This window comes from Chrysemys picta, chromosome 6 (assembly GCF_011386835.1).
Source record: "Chrysemys picta bellii isolate R12L10 chromosome 6, ASM1138683v2, whole genome shotgun sequence".
NCBI classification, from domain to species: Eukaryota; Metazoa; Chordata; order Testudines; family Emydidae; genus Chrysemys; species Chrysemys picta.
This window is the reverse complement of record NC_088796.1, coordinates 22824750-22846958: the sequence shown is the minus strand read 5'-3', so window position 1 is coordinate 22846958 and position 22209 is coordinate 22824750. Positions and strand designations below refer to the sequence as shown.

General features: G+C 38.3%; 1 protein-coding gene across 3 annotated transcripts in view; it reads left to right on the top strand.

Moving 5' to 3' along the window:
* MTMR12 (myotubularin related protein 12) overlaps positions 1–19012 on the top strand; it is a 61123-nt gene extending 42111 nt beyond the window's left edge. For all 3 annotated transcript variants that reach the window (XM_042860211.2, XM_005303842.5, XM_065598832.1), the window contains 6 exons: positions 5532–5610; positions 7990–8060; positions 9966–10138; positions 11986–12153; positions 13983–14144; positions 15414–19012. In XM_042860211.2, the coding sequence (XP_042716145.1) occupies positions 5532–5610; positions 7990–8060; positions 9966–10138; positions 11986–12153; positions 13983–14144; positions 15414–15986 (1226 nt within the window). In that variant the 3' untranslated portion in view covers positions 15987–19012. The remainder of the gene's footprint in view (positions 1–5531; positions 5611–7989; positions 8061–9965; positions 10139–11985; positions 12154–13982; positions 14145–15413) is intronic.
* The last annotated feature ends 3197 nt before the right edge of the window (positions 19013–22209 follow it).

Sequence of the window (22209 nt, the reverse complement as noted above, 5' to 3'; positions counted from 1 at the left end):
ATGACTAAATTAACTTTCACCATTTTTGGTGCGCCTTTTTAAATTCTGAAGTGCTGTTTGAGGCTGTCTTCACTGCAGGGTTAACTGGAGTTATCTACACTCCAGTCAACTACTCTTTTGCTAACCTTGCTCAGGTGAGAGAGGTGACACTGCAAAATAACAAGAATGATTTTATGAGCAGCTGACAAGTTGTGCTGCAGCTATATCTCCTGACGCTCAAATTCAGGGGTTTTGTGTGTGGACAGGACTAAAGATAGAGACAACATTTGTGTTAACTGCAGAGAAAACAGTTTTTAAGACAGGCTAGAAAAGAGCTGTTAAATCGTGTAGTCACTCTGCTGTGATTAGGGGGAAGGATTAAATAATTAATTTAAATCACTTGGTTTTTGAACAGAACCCATTGATTTAGATCAGATTGTGAATTTGTAGAACTAATTTGAATTTTTTTTGCTATTGCAATTTTAGGTTAACATTTGTGAGCTAAATTTTTCAAATGCCACTGATAGGGTCTCATTTGAATTTTATAAGACAGCCATAGGCAGAAACAAAATATTGAAACTTAAGCCTTGATCCTGTGAGCATTTCAGAAGATATGTAACTTTACTTGTGAGGTAGTGTCATTGAAGCCAGTGGGACAACTTGGGCTTTTGTTAAGTATGCACGTAAATGTTTTCAGCATCAGGGTCTAAAACTGTATTTTTATTAAAAATGGTGTAAAATCTTTATCACTTCAAAACAAAATTACTTTAACAATTAAAAAAAATTAGGCTTTCAATCCATTGACTAAGCTACTGTGAACTCTTTTATGCATACAGGCCAAAATTTGACTCCTAAGGGTGGGATTTTCAAAAGCACTTGGTGTGTCTTTACTGCAGGGTTATCCTTGGACTCTTACTCAGGTGTTGCCCCTAACAGCTCTCCTGTCCACACACAGAAACCTCTCACCAGGGTTAAATTTTTAACTCGGATTAGCTGGCCTGACTGGGGATATGGATTAGAGACCAGGTTCTGCTTTCGCTTCAGGCTGATAACCAGCCCATTTCATTGTGAGGACAGGAAACAAGCTAAATTACTTCAATGCTGATAGTCCTCCAGTGCCTTCCCACAGTTCTCCACATGTGCCGAGGACCGATAAATTGCCCTATAATTTACTGGGAAAGAATTGTACAGCAACACACAGAACAAAGGGATATGCTCCAGAAGCCCATGGGGCTTACAGCACCAGTGTGGACACAGGAATGCAGGTAGGGCTTTGCAGTGTGGCTGCCTATATATAGGGTAGGTTAACCTGGGTGCAGATCATGTGGGCTAACTCTGCAGTGAATACATAACCCTAAGTGATAGGAGCACAAGTCCTACTGACTTAAAGCTGCAAACCCTGATGGCATATAACCATTTGTTTTCTTGACTTAGGGAAGTTCAGTATATCAAAAGGTGGTGGTGGTTGCAAATATAGCATGCACTATTTATTGTTACATCAGCTGTTGGTGATGTAATCAAAATAAAGATGTTAGTGAGACCCTAGATTTTTTTCAGTTTAGATGACCATTTTAAATGTGAAAACTTCTTGGTAGGAAAAATATCTGTATAAAAGTCTGAAATCCTATAACCCTTTATGCACCGGAAGCATGTCCTTGTGAGTTGGTTCTGCAGCTCTTCCACTAGTCCCACTGCCCCTTCTTTCCAGTAGGCCCTCTAGTTTACCTACTAACTTCAACTAGCTAGTGTGTAGTTACTAAACATGTGACAGTCAGGATCAGTCTGCCTCCTGGCAGTTTTCCCCTTTGCAGCTGCTATTAGGCACCTAATCCAACTGTCTTCTGTTGCTTAGAAACCTCCTCTCCTCCACAGTTGCCATTAATTTCCCCCCGTATAGGCAGGAGAAAAGGCAAAAGTTAAGGTAGCTTCCAAGCATGCATGAAGCCCTTGTAATTTGAAAAAAAGATCTTTCAGTGGCTGAGCTACCCTTATTTAAACATATACTGTAACTTGTTACTCTTACAGTTCTATTTAAAAAGAAAGATTTAATGTGTTTTAAAATATGGGGTATATGTGTAAAAAAAAAAAAAAAAAAAAAAAAAAAAAACACTTTACAGCTTTTTAATGAACTTACTTATTCAGCTGTAGTTTACTGAATACATGATCACTCTGAACAAACATTTTGTGGTTTCTGCTTGTTCAATGATTTCTTGCAGAGGTGTTAAAATGGTCCTAAACAGTGAACCTGTTTCATTCCCTAACTCAGTGATACTCAAGCTCGGAAACTGCCGGTGGCTCTTTAACGTGTCTCTCGCAGGCTCTTTGCAACACATAATATGAAAACACTGTGATTTTAATTATTAACCAATCAGGATGTTTTTGCTCTATTGTAGAATACCTGGTCAATCATTTTGCTGTGAGAATTGTGTGTGTGAGTAATATGTATTCATATTAAATGAAATAATTAATTCACACTAGTGTGGTTCTTTTGGGTAATGTTGATTGCTAATTTGGCTCCTGAACCACTGATGTAAGGAGTCAGAGCAGTGATACTCGGACAAAATTCTTACTTTATCTTTTAATTACTTATTGTGGTTTTTGTACATGGCTATTACAGTGTATTAAAGTTCATCTAGATTATTTTAAATGACCAGTTGAATCAGTTAAGAGTCTTATAATTCAGCTCCAAACTAAAACATCTAGATATCAAAATGCTTTGCCACTTAATGAATTGTTTTAAGATAATGACAGTCATACAAGCAAAGTATTTCTTTTAATGGAGTCTTAAAAAGAAAATTCAGAAAAATGTGATGTCTGCCTTTTCCCGCTCTGAGCAAGGGAGCCAGGCTCGTGATAGCAGAGCTGCAGAGGGGTCCCTGCACATCTGCAGGGCCAGCGACACCCGATCCCTGCAGACTTGCTGACTGTTCCGATAAGTATTTTTTGTCAATTTCAGGGTCAGCTGAAATTAATATTTACCAACAGTTATTGATTTTAAAATCAAATCCTGCCAATCCTAAATATATCAAAGTATTTGATTTTTTTAACTTTTTTGAAGTATCAAATCTGTTGTGAGCTTCCATACATTTTAAATGAAGAGGCGAGCCTGCTGACTCAAGACGTCTTTCTTTTAAGCATGCTAGGAGTTGTATGTAGTCTGTATGAAGCACTCACAAGATGGTGAGGAGGACCATAAAAGTATCTAGACAGGTTAAAGTGTTAAGTTCTTTAAATAGTCTGACTGAAAATCTTTTTCCCCATAATTGCTGCACTTGGGGATGTCAAAATTCCACTAGCTCCCCAGTTGTTCAGAGTTTAAGGCTAGACAAGACCTGAATATATATGATGTAAAACTATATTTGGGGGGGGGGGGGGGCTTAATTCTTTATATTGGAGGCAAACAGGACACATACGTAATTTTTCTGTGCGTGTCAACTGTAAAATTCTTCCAGTGCTACTTGTTACACCTTCCAGAACTTGTTGCCTGGGTTTGGAGCAGTTCAAGGCACTGTCAGATCATTAGACTTAAAATTGCTTTCTTTAGTAACTTGGCCTTGTCTGATCTACGCCTATGGGAGGATCGTATCCCCTTAAAGTCTGTCTCTGAAAAGGAGGGATTTCTGTTAATCTCCTAAAGCAAACAACATTTCATAGGTTTTACTGTTTTTTGGATGGATCCTATATGCAATCCACTATTGCAGGGGAAGGAGAAGTTTGCATATATTGGGCTTTCTTTGTCCTGTGACCCACAAGATGAAAACTGATCTGCAATTAAAGGGACACTTAGGTTAAAATTGACCCTTCTTTAAAAACTCTTAACTCTCTCAAAACCTGTTTTAGTTCATTGAATCTTTATATTCAAACAGTGTATTCTTGCACTTCATTCCTATTAACTGAAAATAGGCCAGTTTTTGTCTTTCTGCTTCTAGTGCATTTTTAGCTCACCGATAATGTTTAAATTGTAAACACTTCAAGCGAACCAATAGAGTGTCTCCTCCTCTGCAGCCCCCAGAGCACTCAAACTGCCTCCTGTGAATCCAGAAAGGAGGTGGGGAAGAAATAGCTGCTCTTCCGAATATTTTGGAAGGGCAGAGGGTGGATTGGGAATTGATATGTGGAGGCAGATAACTTATTCAGGGGGTTGAGGCAGGGAATTCAGGGATGGTTCACTGAGTAAGGGGGAGAGGGTGGCTTGTGTGAGCAGACCTGATCAGTCAGGTTTGAGCGTGAATTAGGAATGGCTTGGAGTGCAGAGGATGAACTGATGGATTCTGCATGGTGTAGGAAAGAAAGGAAGAGAATTGGTGGGAGGGATGGGAGTAGGAAAATAACCAGAGAAAATTTTTAAAAAAGCATGAAGTGAACTGAAAAAAGAACAGGGAACAGATACCAGAACACAGAAGGAAAGAACTGGGTCTAAGGATCATAGGTGAGAGCTATGGGAGAGAGATAAGGGCAAGAATGAGTAAGATGTCATGGGGACAGAAAACTAGGAAGTGAGTGAAGGGAAAGACTTGAAAGGGCAGGGAAGGTGTCAAGGAAGCAAAGTTCCCAATTAAAAAAAACTGTCAGGAAAGTAAAGAAGATTGAAGAGTTCTTGAGGAAGAACAAAACAAGGGATATGCAGCAAATCTCAAACTCAGAGTGAGTGGCAGCAGAAACACTTTTTTGTGTGGGAGAAGCTTTTTTCCTTTGTGGAATGAGGTAGACTTGAGTCCTGGAGCAAGGCCTGGGGTCTAGTGCTCTTACAGTGTGTATAGAGAAAATGATCAGGTGTTTTGTTTTACTTTTTTAATTGAAATTTATAAAAATCTTAAACCCTTCTGCAAACTAGTGTCAGCTTTGGTTATATGTCTGTTGGGTCCCTGGGATTTTAGTACCTATTTGATTGATTTAAAAGGAAGCAGTCAACTTGATACTTAATCAGTTTCAGAAAAGTTCAAACAAAAAAAAGTTTAAAGTAGCTTAATGTACTGCACTTGCCTGAATCCCACTGCCAATTCTGTGGTTTTACTATTCCATTTTCTTATTTCCAGTGTTTCTCTCCCCATTGAGACAACTTTATTTAGAATTCTAAATAAGCAGGTAGGTCTCAGAATGTTGTTCAGCATAAAATGTGCTCTAAAAATACAAAAATTGGTATATAGAAGATTACTGAGAACTCACATCTCCAGTTTAATCTCCTCTTGTCTCCACATAACACTCCACAAACTTCCTTATTTGGTTTCCCTAGGTATGGACCTATAGTAGTGAATACTGGAATCCAAACTTTCTTCAGATGGTTTTAGAAATATTTTCATGAAGCTTTATAAAGGGTTGTAAAACTACTTTTTACATAACTTTATATTTTGGGCCCAAACTAGGTGTTCACTTTTAAACAATGAACAGGTTTGATTAAATCTAACTAAGATTCCTTTACAATCTTAAAGTAAAACTTAGTCTGTTGGATGCCTGATGTCCACTCTGGTTGAAGGGGTTGTTGTTTTTATTTGACAGACCACAGTTAACTAGCATGATGCTTGCACTCACATTCCAATTTTCTATTTTTACAGATAACAGTACAGACTTCTGGGATACTGATGTAAAATGGTTTTCATTACTGGAGAGCACAAACTGGCTGGAAATCGTTAGGTTTGTTAATATATGTTCTTTGGGTTCAGTCTTTATTAAATGAATCTCTGGTGATTTTTCTAGCTATGGTTATTGGAAAACTAGTTTTAAATCAGTAATGCTTTTTATATTAAATGAATTTTTGGGGATCTTTATCAAAACACTTTGGTTCAGGAGTCTGAGATGCATAGAATACATAGCTTAATCAATTTCTTTTCTTTATGATCCAATATCAATAAAAAAAATGCACATGCGACAGCCAGAGCAGATGCACTGTAAAACAGCTGTTTGGAGGACAGAAACCTCCCAAACTCTGGTCACTAAACTTTTCTCATTGGCGGAAAGGGACTTCACATCACCGGTTTCATAAACTTCATCAAGAATGGAAGAATAAACGAAAACCTGAGAAAAGACTTCTTGAAGCCTCAGATTTCTGGACTACAATAGAGTGCATGCCATCACACCCCGTAGACAGGGTATCTGGAGAAGAGATTTGTAGTACTGTGGACTACATGTGTACTGGGGACACTTAAATTCTCACGTGTGCTCATGCTAATTCAGGTGAACTGGTGGGAACCATAGTGCAGATGAGTTTGGTGACTAAATTCATTTTTTGTCAGTGGTGTAGCAATCCTTGTTGCAAAGCAAACCCAACTGAAATAGTGGTCATCTGCACTACTGGTAGCTATAGCATAAAGTCCAGATCACCTGAACCAGTGATTACAACTGTGAGTAATTTTTTGTAAGCTTTATATGTAGACAAGGCCTTAAACAAAAAAAATTCTTCTGCATGTGAAGCTAGGTGTCCTGCAAAAGTCTGTCTTCAGTAGAATATGCAAATAGAATCTGTCCCAGAAAATTTAAGTTTTTGACATGAGTTACCGCTGCTGAGCAGCAGTGGAATTGTGGAAACTGAGGTTAAGACTGCAACAACTGGCCAAATATGCAAATTGGCAACATTTCTAACTTAAAAGCAATTTTCTATTGAAAGGAAGGTCTGAAACAGTGGGAAAACCATGTGAGAACTTGAAATATCCAACTTCTTGGGTTTCCAAATGTCTCTGATCCTGAACTCCAGAATATGGAAAACCTGTCCTGATCTCCTGAAATCTCCTCTGTAGTATCCACCTGTGTTTATAGAATTCCTATGTGTAAAATTGAGAAGGAAGTACGATCAGATATATATAACACATTTTTCTTTATTGGAGATCGACCAAAAATTTTGAAAACCAGCAACAGTGGTTGGAGACGTTACCTCTAAGGCTACTAAAACCCTGTTCCTCCCTCCCCACCCCCTGACCTCACCCCACGAACAGAGGAGTAGTATGATACATTGTTTGCACTCTCTTCTCCTCTTTGCTGGATTGCATTTCCCTTTTCTGGGTTGCCTGTGAGTTTATACAAGAATTTTTCAACCTTCATGCATTAAAGTGTGAGCATAACTTCTAGAGATAAACACAATCAAACCAAATGCAAACTTCTAGCCAAATTCACATCCTCACTCTTGAAAAGAAGCAATTTCCCTTACTTGGCATAGTTTGCTCTGCAGATTCTTGGCACTTCAGCAAGCAGTCTCTTCGTTCTGGGATCCAGACTTCTGAATGAAGCAATATGACAAAATAGACACTGAAGGTGAAAGTACTGATTTATGTTGGCTCATTTGCAAGAACCTCATCTCTGTGTGCCAATGTAACAAGTCGCTAACTTTAAAGATAGGTTTGAACTTACCCAAAACTTCTCCAAATTGTTTTTGTATTTTCTTTTTAAAAAAATCTCACTTGTTCTTCCTTGGGAGAAAATGCTGTCTCTAACGTGAAAAAGTTTGGCTTTTATTTGCATTTTCAGAGGCTTTGGTTAATCACCATCCCCAAACGCTTACAGAAAATGTTTTCCTACCTTTCAAGCTTGTTGAGGATTCCTGTATTTCTCTCAATGTAAAGCACAATAATAATTCTTTAAAACACGCAGTTAGAAAAAGACCAGAATGAAGTAAACTCTACTTGAAGGAGGCTAGATATATTTATGTGCTATGAATGCCTACAACAGAAAGATAATTATAAAGTAGAAATATAAAACTACTCTTCAAAAATGTGCACATTGGAAATCGAAACTTCTGTAAAATCAGAAAACAAGAAAACTTCTGATCCCAAAGATTAAATTTAAAACATGAATTGTAACTGGATAAAATTTGAGAGAAACAATCTAAAACACAAACTTGATTAAGGAATCTGCTCTACCCAAACTTGCTTCTGATTGGCATGGTAGTTTTTTTTTCAGGGGAAACTAATGTAACAGATCACTGAAACTATATATGAACAGTCATAATGCTGCTTAAACTTAACTTGTTGAAAACCACATTTGAGAATATTAGTTTTGTCTTATTTCTCCATACCACATTAGGCGATGTCTGAAAAAAGCAATAGAGGTGGTTGAATATCTGGAAGGACAGAACACAAACATTCTCCTTGTAGGTAAGAATCTTTCATCAAGAGATGATCGTATCAGATAAATCTTCTCTTTATTCCTCCCACCCGCCTACCACCTCGAGAAATGTACTGACTTTAAGATACACCATTAAATATATATAAGGAAGGGGAAATAATGGTAAACAGAGTTTAAAATTCATACACATCTGCTCTATTTAATGTTGTGGCAATTCACATACAAAACTTCCATCTGTACTGCAACTGGTGTTTCCTTTATTTGAGATTTGGTATGCGTAGTCTCAGCACATGAGGGAATCACTTGAAGGGGGTGAAGATAAATAGAACAGTCCTTTAATAATTCGAGTCAAAATAATTTTTTTATTAATCTTTTTGGTCTAACAACTTTAAGTTTAACTTTAACCCCCTAATATAGTTATACAAACTGCTAAATAAAAAGCAAATGGAAAGTTGAATCTATTCGGTGTGTGTGTGTGTGTGTACCAGAGTTTGCTCAAATAACGTGTTTTTTATTATTGTCATTGTGAACGTTGTACAAGGGATAATGGCTTAATTCGGCCTACGCAGAAAGGACCGAGTACGTTTATCTGATACATGGCCATTCTGAGAATAGTTGTTGCATTTACATGCACATGTAGTCACCAGTGAACAGTATATGTACAGGATCAAGCCCTAACTACTGGTCTATAATCTAAAGCTTAGTCTACATATCTGGGTATTTAATGGCAAAGTAGATTTTCCCAGACATGTTAGTTTCCTCGAATTGTGGGTCAACTCTTAAAATACCATAAACTGAGACTGGGAGCTCTGTCTTGTATTGAAAATATTAAATGAGGGAGTTATTTTTATGTTAAATAATTGGGAGAGGGTATTAGAGAGAATACAGTAGTTCGAAATATACAAATATATTGAGTGCTGGCAAACATGCTGCATGTCTCAAAGGCATAGACAGGTATTTGCCACAAAAAGCCTGCAATCTAGTAGACAAGACAGTATGGGAAGCAAGGAGATATTACAAAGCAAAATGAATGAGGCACAATTTGGTGTACACCTTGTTCCATGACTATCCCCTTTCTCCCATGTCTCTTCCCTTTAGTTGTTCCCTTTTGCCATCTGTCAGCTCGTCCAGTCCTCCATCATTACCACCTCTGTCTTCTTTTCACATCATGAACATTTGGATTGAGTGTAGGGGTTAAAGCATGTGGGGGCAAAGCAGAGTAACTACTTGGGAGATGGCCTCAAGCGTCTAGTGTGTAGCGTCTCTCTCCCTGCTGGAGAGCAGCGGAAGCCAGAATTGATACATACAAACTTTGAATACTCTTTTGAAGATCAAGTTTGATATTAAGGCTTCAGTAGGTGAGCTAGAGATGTGAACCAGAGTGGATCATCAGTGTGTCTAGTTCTATGTAAAATGCCAAATGTATGAATTGGGTTTTTTCATAAGCTGACTAGTAAATGTATTTTTCTAGGGCAATTGTAGCTTGACCTGACAGGAGCTTTTTAGACATCAAACTAAATTTCCTTGAATTAACAAATTGTTAAGTACAATAGAGCCATTTTTGAGGGAGAATGTTAATTTTTCACAGAAAATGCAAGAACAAGTTTTAGATGCTTAGATACAGGATGATTTTCAGTGTGGAAGAGAAGACCATGGAATAAGACCATAAAACAGAATAGTACTTACTACAATGTTATCTATTAACATCTTTTTCTGTAAAGACACTACCAGTGCAGTGGGTATTAAGCACCTCTTAAAAAGTCTCTTCCTTAGGCATCCAACTCTAAACAAATATTAGCAAATTTTTTGGTCAAAATTATATTTCCATAAGCATTAGTCACGCCAAACTAATGTGAACAAGCATTTGAATGGTGAGGGGAGCAATATGCATTACCAGTGTGACCACTTTTTGTCTTTTCAATACTATTTTCTAGAGGAGAACGCCTCTGATCTGTGCTGTGTGATCTCCAGTCTAGTTCAAGTGATGATGGATTCACACTACAGAACAAAGTTTGGCTTTCAGAGCCTTATTCAGAAAGAGTGGGTAATGGGAGGACATTGTTTTTTGGATCGCTGCAACCATTTACGGCAAAATGACAAAGAGGAGGTATGTTTCTTGACTCTTGGTTATGTACAGCTTCACAAAGCTTGTTCACTGTGAGGGATGGTGTAGGGTGTTTGGGCTAACGGGGTCTGCTTTGAAGATATCTTAATTGTAAATCTTGCCTTATGGATTGCAGATACTTCATTGTCTATTCTTTATTCCATGGGGAAATAACTTTTTAAAACTTTACCTTGATGACGTGTTATCTTGGAATATTGCTATTCACTAGGTTACAATACATATCTTAAAAAAAAATCCCACTAATCTTTTTAAGATAAGTATTTCATCATTCATAAACTTGCAGTACAGCGTGCTCCAGAGGTGATGATTCCACCATAAATATGCCTGTCTGATTGCACTCTTTGGAATGGAGTTCCTGTCTTTGAAGGAGGTGTAGCGAAACACTCCAAAGTTGTCTTTCTAAAATAGTAGAGAGCATAGAGCAGGAGCATAGAGTTAACTAATCAGGCAGGGGAGTGATTTGAAACATCCATGTTTGGGATTCCATGCAATATTCATTTTTAACATGGATTTAATTAGATCTCTGAATTGACTACCATTTAGTTTCCCTGTGTAGTCTGAGTTCTAGGAATAAGCTAATGGTTATTTTTTATCGAGAGAAGGGAATCTATAGCTTCTGAAACTTTTTAGCATGGCTTCCAGTGACTCTTGATCCAAACTAATCTCTAGCTTTCACTGCTAATCCAGTGGTGCTGGCAGACCTACAGTTTTCATCACAAGCTAATGCATTTCATGTCTAGTGCAAAAAGGCAAATTGTTAATCTATAGATTAGCAATTGGCATAACAAAATTTTAAACTGTATGTGTCAGCAAAGAGCAAACTATGCTTTGTCTTAGACCAGTGGTCACTAATCAGTCAATCGCACTCTCTGGCTGCTAAAAGTCAGGCGGTGTGACAGGGCTGCCACTAAGGCAGGCTCCCTGGCAGCCCTGGCCCCACGCCGCTCCCAGAAGCGGCCAGCACTCCCCTGGGGGAGAGCAGGGGTCTCCCTCTGCGCACTGCTCCTGCCTGCAAGCACCGCCCTCTCAACTCCCATTGGCTGGGAACGGGGCACTGGGGCCAATGGGAGCTGCAGGAGCGGTGCCTGCAGAGAGGGGAGCCATGTGCCCCTCCCCATGGGGCGCATTTGGGCCCCTTTCGGGAGCAGGGTGGGCCGATCGGGAGCCGCCCAAGGTAAATGCCACCCAGAGGGAGCCCACACCCCGGCCCTGAGCCCCCTCCTGGAGCCAGCACACCATACTCACTCCTGCACCCCTCCCCCATCCCCGGCTCCCCTCCCAGAGCCTGCACCCCCTCCTTTACCCCTACATTCTGCCCCAGCCTGGAGCCCCCTCCTACACCCAAACTCCCTCCCAGAGCTTGCACCCCTCACCCGCTTCTGCACCCCTGCCCCAGGCTCAGCCCGGAGCCCCCTCCAACATTCTGAACCCCTCGGCCCCAGCTCAGAGCCCACACCCCCTTCCGAATCCCAACCCATCCCAGCCCGGTGAAAGTGAGTGAGGGTGGGGGAGAGCGAGCGACAGAGAGAGGGGGGAATGGAGTGAGCAGGGCTTTGGGAAAGGGGCTGGGTAGATCCTGGGATGCACTTAAATTCAAAAAGTGATCTTGTGCGTAAAAAGGTTGGAGGCCACTGTCTTAGACAAAACAAGTGGGTAAAACATTTCAACACAATTCACTATAAATCCAGATTGCTGTTTTTAGATAGGTTTGTATTTGGAGACATACAAATTATTTAGAAGTAAACCATCTGCATGATAGGCCAACGTGTGGTGTCTTTATTTTTATTTTTTTTCCCCCTGAAATTGATTTAATATTTCTTTTTATTTAGGCTCCTGTTTTTCTGCTCTTCTTAGATTGTGTTTGGCAGTTGGTACAACAGTATCCTCCGGCATTTGAGTTCACTGAGACTTACTTAACTGTCTTATCAGACAGTCTCTATATACCGATTTTTAGCACCTTCTTCTTCAATTCACAGCATCAAAAGGACGCTAACATGGTAAGGGTGTACTTTTGGGGAAGTGGTGTGTTAGACAACCCTTTTGCCAACAGTATGGGTAATATTTAACAAAAATTGACTGGCATTAGAATTAGCTACAAAATTATGTTTCCAAGGAAAATTTGAGGGCAGTGTGATCTAGAGGAATGAACACAGGGTGTGGAGTTTGGAGGTGCTGAGTTTTGATCCTGATTCTGCCATTGACTTGTGGCTTTGGGTAAGTCATTTCATCTCTTTGGTGTCATAAAACTGTAAAAGTCAGATACTTGAGCAGGAGTGTTAAGATTAATATCTATAATGTTCAAAAACAGTGCTATAGATCTGTTTTTGTCGCTACTGTTCTATCAAAATAGGGATTTATTTATGGGAGTGTAAGACTTCAAGAATAACTAAAATATCTTTAAAAGATGTCTAGTACCGCTACAGCTGTGGACTGGCTGCTCTGTATTCCATGGCCACAGAATTCACTTGCTGTAGAATTGTGCTTGAGAATCCACACTTCACTTCTTGTACATTTCGTGTAGCCCCCTTGATAGTAGAAAACCTTTGAAAACATGAATCAACTGTGAATCAATGCATGTCCTTCCTAAGTCTACAAAAAATAGCTGATATTCAGTGTTCCATTCATTTATCTCAGTGGTTCCCAAATGGGTTCGCAAAATGTTACAGGGGGTTCTCGGGAACAGATTCCCTAATGACGGACAGAGCTGTCCCTAGGGACCGCAGGCAGCCTGGAGCCTCTGGACTTCCAAGAGCTAAGCAGATCAAAGCAAACATATCTATTACATTGAGGAGATTTAAATTTCAAGACTCCTTGTAAGAAATGGAAAGGGAGGTGGATATTTTTTGCTGTTTTTAAAATTAAATAGGCAGCTAGTATTGTTTTTAAAATTATTGTGAAGAACAAGTTTAAGGTTTGTACCGTGTGTTGTTTGCCTGGACTGCTCAAGACCTGAATGCTTGTGTAGGAAGAACTCTTTGAGTTGGATTCTTAAATACCTTCATGCTGTTCCACATCTGATGCTCCTTAATGAAACATAGGAGCCTTGTCTTATAACAGGCTTATTCAAAGTGATACAAGCTACGAAAGTGAGATCTTGGAAGAGTTTTGCCATTTTCATACTGTAATAAAAATACTGTAATGATAAATTAATAATAGATAGTGTGTAATAAGCATGTCATAAAAACAAATTTTATATTTCCAGGATCACTGATTTTATAATTTGTATTCAGGTAAAGGAGAAAATCTCTGGAAATACTCATTTTTACTAGGGGGTTCAAGACTTAACACTTTAGTGAAAGGGGTTAACAGGTTGTTAAAGTTTGGGAACCACTGATCTATCTGGAGTGTTAACTGTGATGTTTAAAATATAATTCAGTTGGCAACATTATCATTTTAGCAGACACACCTTTTAATGTGCTTATCTCACAATCCTAAACTGCCTCCCAGGTGCCACAAGCTCTGTCAGTCTCCTACTTAGCTTTCAAACCTCCAGTTTCCCTTTTGACAATCTTCAAGATGCAATTAGGGATTTTCACTGCAATAACCTGGCATGTTGAAAACCCAACAGGGAGACAGTGTAAAATAAAATGGTTAATACCAAAATAAACAGAGGTTACTGTATAGACTGCATTAATATCTATATTTAAAAACCTCTGTTTTTTTATTTTATCTGAGTTTACTGCAGAATCCAGGGATCTAGCTGCAGAATTGTCCAGCTTGCTACCGAGTATATAGGGCTTTGTCTAAGATTCGGATTTCTCCTTAAGAGTCTTGTGGAATTCTGTTCTTGACCACCTCTAACTAATTGTTCCATTTGTTTTGGCAGCCTGGAGACGGCCACAATGCACAAAGCAGCCATTTCAGGTTTCTCACAGTTTGGGATTGGTCTGTGCAGTTTGAACCTAAAGCACAGGTTTTGCTCAACAACCCTCTTTATGTGGAGAAGCCAAAACTGGACAAAAGTCAGCGGAAAACTACACGATTCAAAGTAAGATGTTCGATCAACTTCATTCAGAAACCATACAAATACATTTTCCACTTTTGTGCAAGTCATTTATACTTGAGACAAATATACTTGGAGCCAAAACTTACACTGTATTTGGTGAGATTTAAAAGCCCACATTAGAATCCAAAGGATTCTGAGCCCTCTTCTTGCACTAGCAAGAAGCAGATCTATTTGATCTGCCTCCTACCGCTGCAAATGAATGCAGAAACACTTAGATGGAAGAGCTAACCTGGGCTGCTATGTTGGATCATTAGTTGGCAAAAGGGTGAGTGTAGTGATAACTTCAGTATATTGCTTATTGTAGTGCCAAAGCATTTATTACCAATCTATTTAATAGACAATTTATTAGACTTGCTTTGCTGTGGTTCATGAAACATCTAATCCAAATGCATAGCTTAATTTTAAATCTGATGGACTACCTTAATCTGAGTTTGATCTGGTAACTAATGGGTCTGTTACAGTATTTTTAAGATTGTCATGGGCACCCAGTTTTTTTGTTATAGGGTAGTAAAAATTCATATAAAATATACTTGGTTTCTCTCATGGCATTGCTTGGTGTCTAACTAGGAGTTTTTCATCGTAAATTTCCTGGGGCTGGGGCTAAACTTTCTGTTCTGTACTAAGACCACTAACTGCTCAACAAATAACTAGGATGAGTATCTGGACAGCTACATCATTATGCTGAGAAACTGCAATTTGGAGGCTGAACAGTGTGAAAATATAAATTTTCTTTAGTGTGCATGGGCTGCTTGAAATCAGTGCTTTACTGGAGTTGTTTTATCACTTTTAATCTCTATAGCTCCCTAAAAGTGCTTTTAAAATCTGCCTCTTATTTTGCTGAAAAAAAGACTTCATGGCCCAGAGATATTGAGTTGCTGTAATTGGAGATCAAATAAGTGGGAATTTCAGTGCAAGGCAACAAAACTAGTATAGTACTAAGTCTTATGAAACCAAGCTGACACAAACGGGCTTTTTTTCTCTGACTTGGTGCATTGGCTGCCTCAGTAGTTTGTATATTGTAACATCAACCATATACACAGCAGACAAATGTATGGGTTAAATAATGAAGGGTTAAATAATAAACCAGCATGGCTTTGTTTACCAGTAGGTGTCTTAGTAATTCAGCATTATTTGAATATAACTTTTGTATAACGTGGCTCATTTCAAATGTTGGCTTCAATGTAGAATATAGTTCCAGTGCAGTTTACCTCAGTGCATTTATTAATTTTTTCTTTATTTTTTTTATTTAAGCATCAACGACAGCTTTCTTTGCCACTGACGCAAACAAAATCTTCTCCAAAAAGAGGATTTTTCAGGGAGGAAACTGATCACTTTATTAAAAACATTCTGGGCAAAAGAATTAGCAAACTGATAAATTCTTCAGATGAGCTTCATAATAACTTTACAGAATTCTACGATAGCTGGCACTGTAAACCTATTGACTTTCATGGACTTCTGCTGCCTCACATTGAAGGGCCAGGAATCAAAGTTTGGGCGCAGCGATATTTACGATGGATTCCTGAAGCACAGCTGCTTGGCGGTGGTACAGTTGCCACTGCAACTAAAATCTTGGACATGATAGAAGAAGTTCAGAGCTTACAGAAGAAAATGGATGAAAAACATAGTCGGACAGTCCCTCAAGGCAGGGAAGCTCTTCCAATGCTGAGAAATTCTGCCCGTTTGTCATCCTTGTTTCCATTTGCTTTGCTTCAGAGACATTCTCTCAAGCCAGTTCTGCCCACCAGCACCTGGAAAGACTTGGAAGATGAGGATGACTTGGCCAAGAGAGATGATGAGTTTGTTGATTTAAGTGAAGTGATTTAACATGACTCAAACTGAGAAATTAAAGTATTGGCACAAATTTCAGTGAGTTGTACATGTTAAACTTCAGGTTTAAATGTTATGCTGTATCTTAATGATGGAATTCTTCCCTTCAAGTGTCTGCATCTGACTTCAGCCAGTATGCTAAAATCTTAACCTAGATCTTTAGCACAGAAAGAACCAGCTATCATAATTATTTTATATAGTCTGTGGAAAGACATTGATATACTTCCATTTCAGTCTAGCAATGTTTACTGCAGACAGATTTTACATGGGTTCAAGAGAGACACTGCTTTTTTTATGAAGTGGCTGTACTGTAGTATATGTAAAAAAAATATATATATATAAAATGGCTCAGTCATAAGGAATTAAGCTATTTCTCTCTAACATATGTCCTTGATATGAAGCTCTGCATAACCACTAAGGTGATTACAACATTATTGGAAGTAGTTGGTTAAACTGACTTTGCATAATCTTTCTCCACAAGTGGTAAACTGGGGAAAGGTGGAGAATTGTAAATACTCATATACAAACAAGTATAATCCTTCATTCTTTGAAGCTGAGAAAAGACCTTCCATAGTACCCAGGGATTATTCCTCTATACCTATTACATCATGAGTTGAAATTGTGAATTGGTCATCCACTTATATTCTGATCAATTATTCCTTCTTGGCCTATAGAATTTTATTTTCCATGTGGTATTGTAATGGGCAGTTTGGCTGTTTTCAGCCTTGGCATGTGCTTAGCTTAAAGACTGGGCAGTCGCAAGGGCACTTCACATCACTAGTCTTACTCCTCGTGCCCATCATGCAATACAGTCCTGCTGCCATGATGTATTAAATCCTAGATGTTTGCTGCTAATAATAGATAATGGTCAGATTGAAAGACTCAAATTTACCAGAAGAATCTCCTCTCAAATGGAGTAGGACTTTCATGCTCGTCTCCCAGTTTGATGCCATTTGCCTTTCAAGGCTTTGTAGCTTGCGCCTTCTCTGCTAATAGAAAAAAAATAGTTTTATACCCCTACAATAAAGCTGGACTTGTTTTATAAACTTGTGGCATACATTAATTATGAATGTGGCCTTCATGTAAAAGCTGAGTATTAGAATCCAGTTGCTGGATTTTGGCATAACAGTACCTCAGTGATAAAAGCCATATAAGAAATGCCTGTCATAAACCTCTTGCTCTATTGTGTATATACTCATTTTTTTTAATGCAGATAATTGTACTTTGTAAAATCCACGTTTTTACTCTTTATGAAATATCATATCTATGGTCATTTTGCACCCTTAAATGCAGAAAATAATCCACAAGATGGAAGTAAGTCATAAAAGCCTTTACTTTGGTGAAAGGATTAATAATACTGTATTAGGAAACTTGCATCTAAGATTGGTCAGCTCATAGTAATCAGGAATATTTAACTGGATTGCTAAAGAGGAGTCTTAAACTTTGCACTGAATTATATTCCTTATGGACAGCAGATCCTGTCCCTTTCCTTGCTTCTCTGTAACTGTTATGAACCCAGATTGGTCTGCTATAATGAAATACACTGATCAGGAGAAAGATGATGGAGCTGGATGCCAAACTGAAGCGTCTCAAGTCATGGTTGCCTTACTTCTTAATAGTGAAGACTATTAAGTAAATTAAGCTTGCAATATATTTTTTTTAAATACACTAGCACTACACTTTATTTTCATAGTGCATATGAGCCTTCTTAAAACTAGCACTTGCCAGAATTGGCTGTCTTGCACTCACGTCTTTCAAACTATAGATTTTCATTACTGTAATCGAAAATCGTGTCTCCAATATGTATGCAATAATCCCTCTACGAAGTAGTATAACCCATGCATTTTATGGGCAGCAGTTATCTTGTATTCTAAGATTATAATTACTTGGATTTCAGATTTTTAAAACACTGCCATTGGAAACTTTAATTTTTGTTATATAGAAAGATTCTATTTGTGCTTTTGACAGTCAAATTATTCAACTGTTGTAATGTGTTCAGTCATGAAAACTATGTATTTATGTAGGAAAATGGATGGATGTCAAATATCTTTGTATAGAAAATTCTCAAATGGATTTGTATGGAGGATATATTTATGTGCAGGATGAGACATGGGAACACTTCTCTATTGTAAATGTAGAGTGAATGCCATTGTTATGAGTTCTGTTTTCTGCACTGTGGGATTGGAAATGTATTTAACTTTACAGACTTTTGGTTTTCTGTTTATACCTCAGTTTTTACACTGAATGCAAGTTACAGAAGCTTTAACAGTTTGTATTTTTAAAATCTTCCTATTTCTCTTTAAATAGGCTGTTTAGAGAGTCTATAGGTCAATAAAATGTACTTACTTCTCATTAAATATATAATTTTTTTGTGCTGAATACACACCAAGAAACTATTTAAAGCATGTGCACACACACACACAAGTTTTTCTGTATTGACAGAAGAGGTGATTGTAGTGGTTAAACTTCCTGTGCTTTTAAAGGCTTTGTATGTTTGCTAAAAATGAAAGAATGAAGCTAGTGTAGAACAATGCTTGTGACTTATTTCTGCTTTGCCCATAGTGTACGTGATCTGTCAATTTTAAATTTGGGGGGAACAAGGAGCTGCAAAATGAGACATCAGAATAGCATAGGGGTATGTCTGCAAAAGGAAACATTAGGCTCCTGTGTTGTGCTGCTTTATGATGTACAGGGGTGGCTTTTTATATTGGAAACTCAACTTAGAGCTTGTCTACCCTAGAAGGCTTTGACTAAATCACTTGTGAAACTGATCTGAAGAGTTGGTGTGAAAGCAGAGTAATTGTGAGGGGAAATTTATTTTTAATTGCTGCTTTAAAACACCTGTTTAATGAAACCTGTAAATTATTTGAAATAATTGACACCATGATTTCTCAGGTGTGAGGTCTCTCAAAGCAAATGTATTGTGAGCTCTCAAGATGGGAACCAAGAAAGCTGGAAGACGAAACTTGCAACTATTGATTTTTCATAAGCAAAAAATAAACAAACTTCTTTTTAAAAAAAAACAAGAACCTTTCAAGTTATTTTTCTGCATCATGAAGTGCAATAAAACCCACAAATTTTTAAAATCTTCTGTGGATACCTTTAAATTACCTGCCTAGGATGTATTTTCTCAATTATAATGATGCAGTTTTGTGACTCTAGGAGAGAGTCCAGCATCTTTCAGCTCTCACTAGAGCTGCATATTAACTGCTTTAGCATTTCATGACTGTACACCAGATCCTAGTCAGAGCAGTGCCCTCTTCCCCATCCCACAAGTTATAAGGCTCAGTAAACTTAGGACATTTATGACTTTGTAGCAATTCCATGAACACCACCATGAACAGCATTCTGTGTAAAGTAAGTGCTATTTAGGGTGTGAAATGCGGGGCTATCAAAAGATTTAGTAACCTTGATTGCAGGCAGTTCTTTCTACATAGCACCAAACTGCTGAAGCCTGAATTAGAAACTCTTTTCGCATTCACATTGAAAACCCAAGCGTGTAATAAGAAATGGAGTATTTTAGACAGAAGAAAGATGCTTTTAGCATTAGGTGTCTCATGATGGCATCTACTTACTTTTTGATTTTTTTTTTTTCTCCAGTTACTCAAGCTGACTGCGTGTGGCTCAGGAGGCTTCCCATCTCACATTTAATATTTTCTGCATGAATAGACACTTGCAGGCATCCATCAAGAACGTTGTAAATTTCTTTGTGCTGGACTGAAAGTACCAGTTTAGCTAGATCGGTGTAGATCCCCACACTGGACCAGGGAGAGTGTTTGTTCTTTAGTGGGCGGAAGAGGGAGAGGAGTAAGCAAAACCCACAGCATTGCAGCCGGGAAACATTGCTGAAAGAAAACAGCTGCACTGGCCAGGAGAGCTGTTTCCTGCCGGAAACCAGAGCAGAGGCCTATTCTTAGGTCGGGACAGAGAGCAGACCTTCAATAGGCCTAGCTAATTATAAAATTTACTTCCTTAAACCCATGCTTTAAGTCAGGGTTTCTCAGCATTCCTTGCCCTAAGGAACTGTGTTCTCTCCCTTCTCCCCAATACGTTCATAAAGAGAGTAGGAATCCCCTCTTGGAACAGCTTTGTAGAAAAAAGCGAGGATGTTCAGTTACCAAAGTTCACAATTATTTGTCTTTCTTGCCAGCTCACATTACCCTTCAAAAACATCAAATTGAATATTGTTGAGTCTTGGAGGAAAATAATCCATATACAAAAATCTGAGACAACGACCCCCCCCCTCCCCCAATCGATTTGCTGTTTGACAAAAACACATCTCAGCCTGAGGGCCTCCCCATCCTACCACATGCCCCTCTGCCTTTTGGTCTTGTCTTATTGCTGCTTTCATTCTCTGGAAATATATTTTGTTTAGTGTATAATCACATTCTTTAACATTACTGGGCATTTTGTAGAATAATCTATTGCTTCAGTCCCTTCCATTAACACTAGTTGCTCCTGTACAAAATATCAAGGAACTGAGCCAGATTTTCAGAAGTGCTCAGCATCAAGCAACTCTCCTTTTCACATTTCTGACCAGATTTTTAAAATAGCTCAACACATTAGCTAGGTTTTTAAGAGCTCAGTACCCACTTATTTTAGTGTCTAAATGGGAGCTGAGATCTTTAGGAAAATTTTCCTCCAAAATGCTCAAAAAATGAATAGGCAGTGCACTTCACACACTTTATATTGGCTGATAGCAGTGGCTGGAATATGAGTACAAATGCTGTAACGTCATATTGGCATTGAACAATCACTCAGTTGAGGTGCACTAATCCAGTTCCATAGCAAAGATTCTAAAATTTTACTTACTGTTTTTTAATTCTCAACATACACATTTTATCCTTCCAATAAAATAAACTAGGTATTTTCTAGTTAGATCTTAACTAACTAGATATTACCTGGTTAGTTAAATGGATTGCAAGAATAGGTAGCCAAGTAGAGCACAGCACAGAGTCTCTCTCTCACTTACACTAGTTTGTACCAACTTCAGTGCCTGCACTCACGTGTCCACTACTCATGGTTTTCAGGTTAAAGAGCAATGTGAAGTGAAAACCAGACATGTTTGGCTAATTCCAGATGGCCTTTCTTCTTCTTGAAGATAGCTGGGGGAAGCTTTCAAATGGAATTTGTGCTCCTAAATCCCATAGGTGCTCTTGAAAATCTTCTGCTATCTTGGCACAGAAAAAAAGCTATCTAGAATCTGCCAAACATGTCTGCAATGTAAAGGGAAAACCAGAATTGTCTTTTATTTTGGTTTATAATATACATACACTCCCTACATGCTTTTTGTTACCTCTGTATGGCACAAATCATCTTTCTTTCAAACTTAATGGAAACCACTCAGACTTGTAAAAATATGAGTTGTTTTTAAAACTTGGAAAATGCTATCTGAATTCTACTTATTGATTCTGAAGTCATTATTAAAATTCTAATTATCATGCAGCTAACTCAAAGTCAGCACTAATCTACGGTCTTGTTTATTGTAATTTTTGAAAAAAATAAAATCACAAAGTGTTGAATAAATACTTCATTACACAGTATTTAAAGAGATTCCTGTACTCTCCAACTAACTGCACTGGAAACAAGCCATTTTCCTTTTCTGTTTTGGTGTTTCTAGCAGGCATGATCATACAGTATCTTTTTATTTATGCATGAATGTGATGCAGAAGTAGTAGTATACTTTAAGTAAAGTATAATAGATGCTCAAAAATCTACATCTTTATTAAATCATCAAAACATAGGGAAATGGATGTATCTGTTTCAGTATGATCCAGGGTCACAAAACAAAAGAGCACATCTGCCACCTGGATCCTTTGCTCCTTATATAGAAATCCAACCTCTTTGCTACCTACTGCTTCCTCTGCATTAGCCTGTTCCCCACTGAACTTTCCAGGTGGGTTCGCTCTCCTAGGAGAATCTTTCCTTGTATGCTCCTCTGGGAGCTATTTAAGTTTGAAAGACCATTTTCCCAGGTGATCCTCCATCCTAACTGGTAAATATTCTTATTTCCCCCCTGCCTCTTCTTCCTAAGGAGGTGGCCCATCCTCCCAATAGAATATAGCTATCGTGTGTTGTAGTTAGTCAGGCTATGGTAACTAAGACTGCTGAATGGATTAAAGTACAGTGTCCCACGGCTCACTGCAGAATGGAACATCCCAGCTCTAATCTCTGTGCTGTAACACTTAAAATAAGGAGAACAGAAAAATGTACTGAACAA